This window comes from Diabrotica undecimpunctata, chromosome 3, assembly GCF_040954645.1.
Source record: "Diabrotica undecimpunctata isolate CICGRU chromosome 3, icDiaUnde3, whole genome shotgun sequence".
NCBI classification, from domain to species: domain Eukaryota; kingdom Metazoa; phylum Arthropoda; class Insecta; order Coleoptera; family Chrysomelidae; genus Diabrotica; species Diabrotica undecimpunctata.
Genome location: NC_092805.1, coordinates 130821772 through 130835958, shown reverse-complemented (window position 1 = coordinate 130835958; position 14187 = coordinate 130821772). Strand labels below are relative to the sequence as shown.

General features: G+C 32.5%; 1 protein-coding gene across 1 annotated transcript in view; it reads left to right on the top strand.

Annotated features, from left to right (window-relative positions):
- Cngl (Cyclic nucleotide-gated ion channel-like) overlaps positions 1-14187 on the top strand; it is a 591998-nt gene that overhangs the window by 436571 nt on the left and 141240 nt on the right. Inside the window, exons 6-7 of the mRNA XM_072526928.1 lie at positions 5164-5412; positions 7888-8040. Coding sequence (XP_072383029.1) covers positions 5164-5412; positions 7888-8040 — 402 coding nt within the window. The remainder of the gene's footprint in view (positions 1-5163; positions 5413-7887; positions 8041-14187) is intronic.

The following is a 14187-nucleotide window of genomic DNA, read 5'->3' as shown; positions in this document are numbered from 1 at the left end:
CTTTTAATTCACACACGACGATGTCTCTTATCGACTAAAACAGCACCCCCTTGTTGATTATGTTAGGCCATCAATCAAAGCCTTCTCTGTTCTAAGTATCAACCTATCAGTATACCAGCAATTCTTTCTCCAAAACACGAGCAGGCCTCTTTTACCAGTACTCGTTCAAAAAACTCCAAAATTCTCTTCTCTCTTTTATATACTAACAATCTTCTGAGACTTAAGTAATGTTTTTTACTTGGTGTTGCAAATATTTTTATTTTTAATAGTTATAGTTCTTGTGACTTACTCACTTGGACTTTATAGAATCAAGGAGGTATTCGACTTCTCAACTTTGACCTATCTCTCGTTCCGCCTTTCAGCCACCCACTTCTAACTATTAACACCACTGGCACTTGCTTCTTAACTGACTACACAAAACTTCGGATGCTTCCAGATGGATCCAAAACATAACACGGAGTTGATTGTGGAGTTTTTATTCAAAATACAAAACAATCATTTATGTTTAAATTACCATCAATATATATACTGCTGAACTTATATCAATTTTGAAGGGCATTACTTGGTTAATATCAAATAATTTACGAGAGGAGGTAATACTAACTGATTCTAAGTCAGCCTTGGACTCAATAGAAAGCATAAAATTTGAAAGAATAAAATATCCTATATTATGCAATTTAAAAAAATTGGTATCAGATTTAAATACAACATTTGTATAGGTCAAAGTGCATATAGGTATACTAGATAATAAAAAAGCTGATAGTTTGGCCAAGGAGGCAGTACAAAATGGAGTTCATTGTAATATTTGTACAATACCAGACGTCATTAATTCGATAAAAAATAAAATGATGTTAAAATGGGAACGACAGTGGGAAAACGTTGTAGAAAACTCACAAAATACGTATTTTAAAATACATTTAACCCTACCACCTCCACCCCAATATATTTTCAACTATTCCACCTCAAAATTCTTTTCGGCAAGTGTTTTTCGACTTAAAACAAATCATGAACGATTTCCATCGCACCTTGCTAAGCAGGAAAACTGCTTCTTTAGGATGACCATCACATAATAATCTTTTCTACTCCAAACTTTCGAAACATTCACCCTCTTTCATCCCCATTCTAAACTCGCTAACCAATCAGAAAATTCCTATATCTCTTCTCTTATTTTACATCAGAAACACGCAAGCATCGCTTCTAAACAACTTTCTTTGAAAATAATAACGGTTTTATCTTATACTTTCTAAATAAAACAACTACCTGGTGGTTTTCTACTTTCCAGCGAAACAAAACCAAAGGCTTTTAAATTATAACATCTAAAAATACCGGGAAACAATTGTCTATTTATATTTGTATTGTACACAAGTATTTACTAAAGATTTTCAGTCCTTCAGGGTAAAACTCATTATGGATAAACCCACTGCTTAAAACTAACTTATTACAAATATTTACAAATCGATGTACATGTATATATATATATATATATATATATATATATATATATATATATATATATATATACTTGGAATACTTATTTTTGCGACTTCTGCCATGTTTAATTGTTTAAGATAACTTTGTTAAAAGAAACATAATATTTTTCTTTGTCATTAAAACCATTATTTTACCATTGTTACCTTTTTCTAAACATTATCTTAAGGTACATGATGTTTGTTTCAAGCTACACAAGAATCATGAATTTAATTTTTATAAAACCTTTTTCGATGTAGGAAAAGATACTGTCTTTACCATAAATGCTTAATAATAGCCACAATCAATAAACTGAGTGTTTAAAGGGATAAAACCCAAAAAGTGGTCCAAGGTACACAACGATCTCCCCTACATATTTATATAATACATAGGGTATTAGTAAATGAGTAAAAAAACTTTAGGAAGTGATTCTGTATAAAAACTAATGAGAGTTTGCAATATAAACGTATATCGCTCGTTATTGCGTATTTTTTTATACAATTAATGGCCTCAAAAAAAATAGTACGCAACTGGGATATTTCAAACTAAAAATTATTTTACCTACTATTATTTTCTTTAAAAAGATGAAGACCATTGAAAAAAAAATAAGCAATATCAACCTTTCAAAACTCACCAGTTTGTAAAACAAATTTCAACATCACCCTATATATTATACAAATTTGTGTTATGCAAATGGACTAAAAACCGATACTTTGAACCTCTGTAACTCAGAAACAATTGATTTTCGAAGCTTGGAGCAATGAGAACTTTTGATCAACATGATCAAAGATACTTTTCTGCAAAGTTTCAGCCAATTTAAATGAAACTACTTTTACACAAGAAAAGTGCCGGGGTCCTGTCTATAACTTCATTTTGTATGAAACTTGAGACTGAGAGATGAACTACAGTTGATACAGTATACATTCCGATGCACGTCACTATCTACGTCAGAGATCTAAGTTGACATTGTTGCCAAATTACAGAAAAGTTTCTGAATTTATTTTAAATCAAATATTTTACATAATTATTACAGAAGTGGATTGTTCAACCAAACAAATTAATATTTAGTGTAAATAAATATAAAAATGAGAAATAGAAAACAAGAATTAACTATTAATATTATTGTTAAAATCAATTTTAGCCGCTTGTGTATTATAAAGAAGTAACACGTTTTTAATTACTTATTTACTTTTAAATGTTTTGCTACAACTAACTTTTCAAACGTTTATCAATCTTTTCTTTTTAGCTTTATTTAAGTTTCAGTTTTTTGGTCGATACATTACAACTGTGCACAACGATACAGTACAACAATGCAAAAAAAGTGTGGTGCTTAAAAGTTACACAATACTACATGCTTCTGTTTCCAGATTTTAGTCTTTCTTATACTTTTTTCACTACTACTAAATAATACTAAATAGACAGTTTGACTTTCGTAACGGCTTCGGAACAGTGGAAGCCCTGTATAATTTCACAACTTTTGCCCAAAAATGTCGAGACCAACCAAAAGATCTTTTCGTTAGATTTATAGACTTTGAGAAAGCTTTCGACAAAGTTAAACATAACATTCTCATGGAATGTCTAAAGAGAAAAGGGCTCGACAAAAATAACATTAACATAGTGAGAAATCTCTATTGGAACCAACAGGCTGTGGTAACATTAGATGGAAATAGCACGGATGTGCAACAGATAAGTAGAGGAGTGGAGGAGGAGGAGTGAGTGCAGGCTGTGTACTTTCGCCATTACTATTTAATATATACTCCGAAGAGTTATTTACGCAAGCACTTGAAAACTGTACAAAAGGGATCAAGATAAATGTTGAAAATATAAATAACATCCGTTATGCTGACGATACAGTCATTAAAAGTGAGACAGACCTGCAGACGTTACTAAACACAATTTGTGATACTGGGGAACAGTTTGGTTTAACAAAAAACATAAAGAAAACAAACCATGGTTATCTGTAAGAGGGGCAAAGTCATTAAGGATCCAGATAAAAAATTAAGATGTTAAGCAAGTGGAGAAAATGAAATACTTAGAAGTCTAGATTACTTAAGATCTAAATCCGAAATCAGAAATTTTCTTAAGAATAGAGCAATCAAGAGCAGCCTTTTTGGAGATGAGGAAATTTCTGAGTAACCAAAGACTCAATCTGCAAATCCGCTATCGGATGCTAAAATGTTATATCTACTCTATTCTTCTCTCAGGTCAAAACCTTGACTGTTAATGCTGACTTAATGAGAAAACTGGAAACTTTTGAGATGTGGCTTTTTAGGAGAATTTTGAAGATACCATGGACCGATCATATTACGAACGAAATGATGTTGCACAAAATGGGAAGAGACAGAGAACTTTTAACCAATATTCAAAAGCGACAGACAGCATAATTTGGGGCACATACTTAGAAATGATAAGTACGAGTTGCTGCAGCTGATTATGAAGGGTAAAATCGAAGAAAAAGGTAGACGACAAATATCCTGGCTGAAAAACATTCGCGACTGGACCGGGTTAAACACAGACGCTCTTAAGAAAAGCAGAAGATAGAGACGAATTTGCAATGGTTATAGCCAACCTTCATTAGTGGAGATGGCACTAGAAGAAGAAGAAGATACTTTTTTCATCCATCTTATGATTTTCTTTAGAAAAACTTTCTTTCATAATCAATTTAAACCAATAAAAAATAAAGCTTAATTTTAATGTTCAAAGAGTCATAAGATGCTTTACTTACTATGTAAGTGTGCTTTACTCTATGTCACAGCTGCTACTGGAATCACTGTAACTATTAATTTTAACTATAATAGGTAGAATTTCCTGTCTATTTAGTATATGCTCTAGGTTATACTACTTTTAAATTAAATTTTCTGTTTGACCAGTAGTATTTTGCAATATCTGAGGTGTAAATATTTGTAGAACTTTTTTCCACAAGTTAACATAACATTCCTTATACCCATTTCTATCACTATTCTATAGCATTGAAAATACAGTGGTATGGTGATAAAGGTAATACTTTATGGACATATTGTTATTGTAAATCATCAAAAATATTTCTTGGAGGTGGCTTGTTCCTAAAAATAAATAATGATAACCTGAAATAAACTGTTATTAAGCATACTAACTGGCCAACAATCTGCAAAAGCTCGTTTTTTAACATTGACTCATTAAAACGCAGTTTATTGTTACTAAACCAATCTTTTATTTCAGTATTCATTAAAGACATGTTTGGTGCTTTTTCTTACAACATGCTTTGGTACAAAGCGTTATGTACATATGCTTCCCCATGGTAGTCCATTAAAGCTGATCTAGAGTAAAATATAGCTTCTGCACCCTCAATAAAGCCATTTTCATTATCAGTATGAAGAATAATATATCTACAAAAGAATACAGTTTTAACTCCTTTATGTTTTTAAAAATGATTAAATATATTACCGTTTTCCATCAATTTTAATATATGTTACACTTCTTTTATTCTTATCTTGTCATAAGCGACATATAAATCCATTCTGAAAAATGCAGGTTTCATCTATAACTTAAAATTTTGTTTTTTACAAAATTTTGTGTTACTTTACGATGTAATGATTTCTGATACTTTAATGGATATAGAACGCAGCTTTAGTAGAACTATAATTAGACTGTATTGCAACCATGTAAGTTATTCTTTTAATAAATAATTGGATACAGAAGTTTTATCTTTGATTACAGGAAATGATTTCAAGTTTTTGGCTAACCTGTGATTCCATGAGTGATTTGGTGTTCATTTTGGACTTGGCCGTACAACTTCGGACCGGATATTTGGAACAAGGGCTGATGGTGTACGATTCGAAAAAATTAGCCTCTCACTACTTACGCTCTCGTGCCTTTTTGCTGGACTTGGCAGCTTTATGTCCACTTGATCTTCTCCAAATTAGGTTAGGATGGCATCCGTTACTAAGATGTCCGAGATTTTTAAAGGTTCGTATCACACACACACACACACACACACATATATATATATATATATATATATATATATATATATATATATATATATATATATATATATACTATATATATATATATATATATATATATATATATATATATATATATATATATATAGGAATTAGTTAAAATACAACATGCAATAAAATGTAGGCACGGTTGTCTATGATTTGATAGTTATAATGTTCATTGTTTATCTATAAGTACTGTTTTGACAGTTTTTTCTTTACCATTTTGTACATCATAGTAAATAATTTTAAATGTAGGATTTACTAATGATAATTTTTTAAATTTTATTATTATTTACGGCGGATGTAACAGAATTGTTGAATGGACTTTGTCTCGGATATGTTTTCGCAAGTTAAAACATAACAATCCTTAATTAATTCAACATTAGTTAAGGGTAGGTTTCTTACTCGTACTAATGCCGTTGCAAGTAGCACTTCTTTCTTCTGATGACTTAAACAGCTCACGGTATTCTCTTGTCTCTTTCTCCATCCGTTGTAACTGTTGTCACGTCTGGTTCCACTAGAATTGGGTCTATTTTGTGGCCTTCTGTTTTCAGAATTCCTTCTGTTATCATACTGACCTTCTGACGTGTAGTAATAAATGGTGCTGTCCACCACATTCTGCACATCTATTAGAGGAATAACATGGTACTTCCCTTTTGTGTAGTAGGCATCTACCGCACCATTGCTTTTCCTTTACGATTTTGTTTCTTTGACGTACTTATTGACTTAGAAACGTTGTACATTTGAACAGTTTATGTTCTTCACGACACACCACACAGGTTATCTTCTTCTTTATCTGTTGTTTGTAATCTGTTCCTTTCCTTTCTGTTTCCAACATCTCCAAGGTCTTCTTTGTAGGAATTCCTGTGTTGACTTATATGTCTAAATGTCCCTACTGTCTTGAATTTACGTTTCATATAATCTCCTGGTATCTGTGTCTCACCTTAACATGCTTATCCTTGCTATAAGCGGGCTCCAGGACTCTGTAATTATACCTAGTCCACTAATGGCTTCTAAGCATTCATGGAGAGTATCATGTAATGTTTCCAGCGCCTTTGCTGACGTTTCTTTTATCTCCACAGCCTGAAGTATCTTATCTATTAATATAAATAGATTCATTTTTGGATTATCGTACCGATCTTGCAACATTTTCCAGGTAGCACTGTAGTTTGCTTCTGTTGTGTTTAAATGTTGTATTATTCTACTTGCTTCTCCTCGGAGGCTTGTCTTCAGATACTGCATTTTTTTCACATTTAATAGTTGATTATTCTCATGTATCAAACGTTTAAAAATATCATAGTATGTTACCCAGGATTCATAATATGATTATATTATTTTCCCTCAAAACAGGATAACTTCACTTGGGGTAATATTATTTTTTTCTTTCTTGCATCCTTCCGCCTGCAATCTCTTATTTTCTTGTATGATCGACCGCATCCTTCTTTTCATCATATAAAATCTTTCTATTTCACCTTCTTCTAGTGCATCCTGTTCATTGTCCAAGTTATTTCCATTATTGAAGCATCTATTTTTTGTACCTCTTCCTTTAAATCCTCTTGTATATTTTTATCGTTTTCGTCATCTTCCAATAAATGATGAAGTTTTCCCATCCTAATTTCTACTTCTCTAATTTTTGTCGAAGACTTGTATGAATTTTTAATAAATTCCTCTAAAGTCTTTTTCGTTTCTTCATATCTTTTTTGTACTGGTTCGTAAAAGTTGTAAAATATTTATCATCTTTCTAACCCTTTTCTTCAATTTCTGTGTTTTGATTTTCAAAGTCGATCCACGATTCACCAAGTCCTGTCTTTTAATATTTAAGTATTCCCTCGTTCGTTTTTCTTTCCTTAATTTTCGTAAATTATTTAAAAACTTAGTTATTTCTTGACTTAGTTTTTCTTGTTCTATATATAATCTTTGCATTTCGACTACGTAAGTATATAAGTTTGACCTAAATTCAACTTTTAAAGTCTCAGCAAGATTATCTTACACAACGAGGCAATAAACTTAACCTTGTTGACAAATGTAATATTATCATTTGTAACCAGAGAAATAAATTTTATGAAAATCAGAAATTAGAAAGATGACATAATTAGGGCATGTGATGCGCAATGAGAAGTATTAACTAATTCAACTAATTTTACAAGGCAATATAAAAGGCAAAGGATCTCTAGGGCGCAGAAGGACATCGTGGTTAAAGAACATCAGACAGTGGGCAGGAATGACTATCATACATCGATTTAGAGTAGCTGTCAACAAAGTTGTATGGACCAACGTGATTGCCAACATCCACAGAGGATAGGCACCAAAAGAAGAAGTAGAATAATTTTATTTACTAACTTGCTAACAAGTACATAATATGTGAGTCTCACACCATATCTTTCAAGTAAACTAGTTTTAGTTAACATATAATTCTCTTTTCTTCTTCTTACAGGTATACCGTGCCGTTAATTATTATTATATGGTAGAATCCAGAACTGTTTGGCCGAATTTATGGAGGGTGATAAATCTAATTCATATTCTTTTGATACTTGCTCATTGGTTTGGATGTTTCTATTTTTTACTATCGGAAGCGGAAGGTTTTCGGGTAAGTACCTTATAATTTTCACATAGTTTTGAAGTAATTTTATTTTATGTGCATTAGTACACCAATGTTCTAGATATATTTTTATTTATTCTAAATTTAAAATTTCAAAATGGCTAACGATATTTTAAAATAAACAGTAAGAACTACTAGAATAAAATCGCTGTTTAAAAAATGTATAAACAATATTTACTGAACAATGTATGAAGATTTATTTATTTAACCCACCAATAGAATCTTTTATCGTAACCAAAAAGACATTTAGCAAAGTCGTTGAAGTTTGGAAAGGGTATTAAGTAAATAGATTTACTGTCACAGTTCGTCCTTATTCTGTTAAGTATTGTCAAATTCGTAGTGGTTGGATGAAACCTTCTGGCTAGCTCTGGCTCTGGTATGTGCTGTATTCTTCTCTAAGTCCCTTCTTCAGCGCTGGACTTTGTTGATGTATTTATATGGTTTTTAAAAGAAGGGTTTATTGTTCAAAGCCTACTTATGTGTCTTTCATTAATTACAACATAGAAGTGGAGAGCATGGTTGGCATTAATTTTTCTATACTATCTTGCAAGCGGATAGTGTCGATGGATGAGGAGCTATGACTATATAGTCTCATGGCTTGGTACAGTTAGACATAAAGACGGTTGGTGTGTCTTCTGTTTATCCACACCCATGCGCAGTATTTTACGATGGGATATAGCAGGCCAAGTACTGTCTATTTAAGTGTTAACGCTAGCGAAACCCCATTTGAAAGCATAGCTTTTGCAGAATGTTATTATAGGTTCTGAGATTCGCTGTTATCATCTTGTTGTTGAAATGAAAGCACGCTTCTTGGGTTTTGAAAGCATTGGTCTGCAGTCGTTAGTTGCGAAAATATCTCCAGAGGGTAGCCAAATCATTTGTTAGAATTTCTTTAATGTTGTTTTAGACATGTTTGCTATGTTAAAATTAAATATCAGGGAAGCTAACATTGATCCTTTTAGGAGGCTAGTTTTACGTTTCATTTGGGTACTAGTCTTCACTTGATAATTTAAAAACATCTGTAAGGTAACATGGCGTGGATAATATCAATTTATCATAGGATAAAACGCATTATATATTACTTCTTGTCTCCACATAGTGTGGTATGGCAGCAAATCAATTATTGACGACAGGATATATTTTTAGTTGCTTTTAAGGGGCTCTTGTGGTAGACACTATGTAGAACCGCACTTAATTTGATGTTATTAAGTTGGTTTGACGCCTGAATAGATTGCAGATTGCAGATAGGTTGCAGATGTTTTTTGAGCAGGAACTACACGATTTTAAATATCTATGTTTTTTTAGGTTGTTTAAGATAATTTTTTGCGCATTATAGACTTAATTCTGTGTAGTAACTAGTCTGCAATTTTCTGCTTTCTGTCTTTGATTTTTGATTTTTGAATTTGTCGTTTAATTTTTTGCGATTTATTTAGATTATCCTGGAGAATACTTTTTGCGATAACCCCTATAAATTGCTGCTTTTGATTCAGTCAATATGATCTATTCTGCCTAGTTTATGCTTTTGGATGGGATCAAGCCTAAATATTTGTCAAGATTACTTGAAAAAGCAGGCTAGTTAGCTTTCCTGAGGCAAACATTTTTTAACTGGGATCCTAATGCCGACTTTGTCGCATTTTTTGCTAAAGAGGGCGGTGTTGTCTTTAGGGAAAGTCAGACATAAACCTTGATGTTGATAGAGGTTGGCCTATGTTGTCAGTGGTAAAGAAGCGGAATTCACTCATCCACGATGCAGATCTGAAAGTAGTTTTGTCTTTGTCGTGGATAATAAAATGCATACTATTCTTTGACTACTTAATCAGGGATGTGCCATTCTCGTCATTATCAAATTACTTCCACATCTCGTAACTATTAAAGTCATCTATGTATATAACTGGATGTTCTTAGAAGTAAGGTACATGGACAGACCAGGTGATGACAGGAGGTTTGTAAATGTTAACTTTTGTGATATCGCCAATTTTGACGTCTACATCATGGAAATTGTTTTTGGTAGAAGTTGAAAGTTAGCATGTATGTTCTATAATTATTGTGAACTTTATTTTTTGTTTGTATTTACTAAATGACGTGATCGGTCAACATTATTTTGTTTTAAAACCTATGCGGAACTTAGTATTTTGCGCTACTGCTGCTTTGTACATTTAAGTGGCAAACTGGAATACTATGTCTCAGTCACAGACGACTGGATTACTTCCTGATGCAAGTGCTTACAGGACATGGGTGGTTTAGGACATATCTTCATAGTTTCAGAAAGACAGATACAGATAAATGCCTATTGTTTTTTGTAATACATAGAGGTCGCTGGTTAAATGAAATTAGAATAATAATAGAAGAAAAATTAGAATATTCTGATTGTGAATAAATTAGCGAAAATAGTAAATATTAATTGTGAATAAATTACGAAACTTAGCTGGCTTTACTAATTGCTATTATCTGTACAAAGAATGAAACTTACCTTTGAAACATTGGTATATTAATCGCAGCAGGCAGTAGAATAGTACCACGTCCCGACGCCCGTCGCCGGGGCTTGTTAGGAAGTAACCGATAAACTGGGTGTTTTCAGTATGCTGTCTCGATAAAAAGTATGTTGGGATGGTCAAAAAAATCCTCTGACTATTCTTAGGGGTCTAAGGGATAAGTGCACTTCCATAAATCAGCGCTATTGTAATGCGCTTTTTAATAGCGATAATCTAACTTTGAAATATAATAATTTACAGCGTTTTGTGTGGTGGTGACATAATTTTCAAAATAACAAAAGAAAAGTCAGATTCTTTGAACTTAAAAACAGACTAAATGTGCTTAAGCCAGTTTAATAATGAGATTTTACTGAATAGCAAAAAGTAATATCTTTTAAAGCAAATAACTAGTTTAAAAAGACCATTAAATAAGATCATATTATGATATAGTAAAAGAAAAATATTAAATGTAAAATATAAAATAAAGACTAAATACTTTCCCAAACACTTAGGCTGTGAATACTCTAACACTGTTACTCACACTAAAGTGTATTATATGGACAGTGGAGAGAAACATAATGTATCGAAAAATAGGTATGAACCCTGTAACTGTGAGAGATGATCGTGAAGATGACGGGAAGTAAAGAGGGATGGAATGTTGTACATAATTACATTCGAACAGTAAAACAAAATAAAGAAATAGAGAAATACTAAACGGATCAACGACAAAAATAAGATATAGATAAGAGAAGGAAGTGCTCCGAAAATGTCGTCAGCCTTACAGCGGCCATTCCACTTTAGAAGTACGGTACGTGAGACAGTCAACTATGCATAAGTAGGAAAGGGTGGTTTTAGTTGGTAGGGAGGATAATAGGAAAGCATCTGTTTGCAGGACCTTCTTCTTCTAAGGAGAGATGGGCTCAGATGTACTCCTCTACCCTGAAACCAACACACGTTAGCCATCCCTAGAGATGGGATAACCTGGTACGGTTTTTAGAAATTTTCACCCTTAGAGAAAAAAAAAGTCAATTGAAGTGCAGCCTTCTACACCTGATATACAGGGCAAGATCGCCAGAAGAAGAGGCCCAGACCGGAGAACAACCGGCTCCAAAATCTTCGAGAGTGGTATCAAGAGACATCCGCTAATCTGTTTCGAGTTGCCGTAAACAAAGTTATTATTGCCAATATGATCGCCAACGTTCGGTACTTAAAGAAAGAAGAAAGATATCGTTATGATTACAGTGCTGCTTAAATCTCAAACGTATTGGCCTTTGTATATATGATTTGATATTATGATCTGTTAATATGGCGAAAAAATTTAATACGTTTGAGGAATAACAACCGTATTTGCAAATAATACACGATGAATACATTGATACGACTTATGAGAAACTAGGTGATGCCTTCGAAATATAATACCGAAGGCGATTAAATTTGTCATTATTTGCTAACGGATTCATCAGTAACGGAGTTAAAAAAAGATAGTAAACAAGAAAGACCTACTGCAAAAAAGTTAAATTCTAGTACGTCAGTGAAATAATAAAATTGAGTCAAAAATGATCTCTACCAAAAACTTCAGTAAATTCTCAGCAGTTAAGGATCAGATGCCAGATGACATGGATTTATAATAAATTTACTATAATTTACTACTGCAAGACCTTTTTAATATTAAAATGTTTTTTAAAAAAAGAAGTATATGAAAAATTTAGTAAATGATCTTGTTTTCCTTTCTAGGTAATACTTTTTTCTTATATATACAATACACAACCAAACTTATATGAAATCATCATGTTTTTTAAACCAATAATTATTTCTTAAAAATAATAAACGATCTAAAACGTTGCCATAGGAATTGGATGCAAGAGGCACAAGATCGAAATAGATGGAAAATTATGAGGGAGATCTATGTCCAGCAGTGGAAAAGCGAAGATTGAATGATGAATTATTTCTTTAAAAAAATATTGTTATTGTTGCGAAGAATAAAGGTTTTTATTGAAAATTAAGAAACAAATAAAAAAATCAAATAACACAGCCCGGCAAGATATAGATTATTTATTTTAGTTGTAAATTAAACGAAAATAAATAAACTAACTTTCGCTTTCAAAACCGAAAATATGCCTCATGTGGAGTTAACGGATATGCAAAGGGGACAGATTATTGGTCTTGTGTTGGTTGTATTTATTTAAAAAGTAACAACGACTTGCCACGTAAGTTTTATTGTCCAAGTAGCTAGAAGAGACCCAACAATTTATCAGCCGCAACCTAAAAAGAAGCTTTTGGAAGGTACAGGTGTATTTCAGTTAAAACGATAAGACTTGGTGCCCAAAGAGTATATAGCACTAAATAGTTACGGATTCCCGAGTAAACCAGGCAGTAGAAGATTGATTGCCCAAATTGGTGTCTTTAATACCAAAACTGGAACATTGGAAATTGGCAAAATGTGCTATTTTCAGACGAAACCAGGATTTGTGTAAAATAATAAGACCAATAAATTCGTGTACTTAAAGGACGAGAAAGACAAGCAAGAACGGAAACAGCCAGATCTGTTCACAGACATAAAGGAGGAAATGTTATGTTATATTCTGGGGAAGTAATATGGTCGGTAAAAAAACTCTTTCAATTTCCATTCAACCAACTTTAATAGCTCACAGGTATGTTGATTTGGTTCTAGAAGCTGTAGTTAGACTCTGAAAAAGTAAAGTAGAAAAGAAATTAATTTTGATGCATTATAATGCACCTCCACATACCACCAGAATCACTACAGACTCCCATGAAGCAGAAGATATAACTATTACGTAGTGGCCTGCTTGCTGATCCGACCTTAACTCTATAGAGCGTTTGTGGGATATGTTTAAAAAAGAATTAGACCTCGCCGGCATAATTAACAAAACACCCTACAGCTAGTACAAGCTGCTCTTGAAGAAAGGAAACAACTTCCTATATAAGGAAACAAATCTTGAAAATTTGTTTAGGAGCATTACCACGCGAATTGAAGCTTGTGTTAGGCCTAGGGTTAGTAACACCGACTACTAAAAAAACATAAATAAATAAAAACAATTTAAACATCACTCCTTGTACATTGAAATTTTGTATGGTATTGACTTTAAAACAAATAATTTTAATTTTATTATTTAAGAATTTATGAGTTTCTTTATTTTTTATGTATTGGTCATTAAATTGCTTTAACACGTTCGCCACGACGTGTACCACATATGCCTAATTTTTCGCTTAGCCGCTTGTGGCCACCGGTGATACACGGTACCTATCTATTTTCTTAACTCTCTAAATCCTTGCAGTTAATAGATATGTTGTTTATATTGCGTACACACTTAAAATATAGTTTTAAATATATGGGTTTGCCGCCGTTTTGGCATATCATAATTTATATGGTCACAAATAAAGGCCTAAAAACTGCAGTAAAAATGGTTTATTAAAATTAAAACATCGTAGTATAACATAGAAATTGTACAAAACTTAAGAAATAATTTAAACATTATACAAAATCAGGTGGGTTTCTGAATTTCAATAAAGCAAGGAAGGCACATAGTTGGTCTATCCTCACATGTATCGCAGTATGTACACACTCTTTTTGTTAATTTTTTTTTCGGGCTGCTTTTGATCCTTGTATATCCTGAATTTTCTTATAACATGAAAAGCAGCGTCT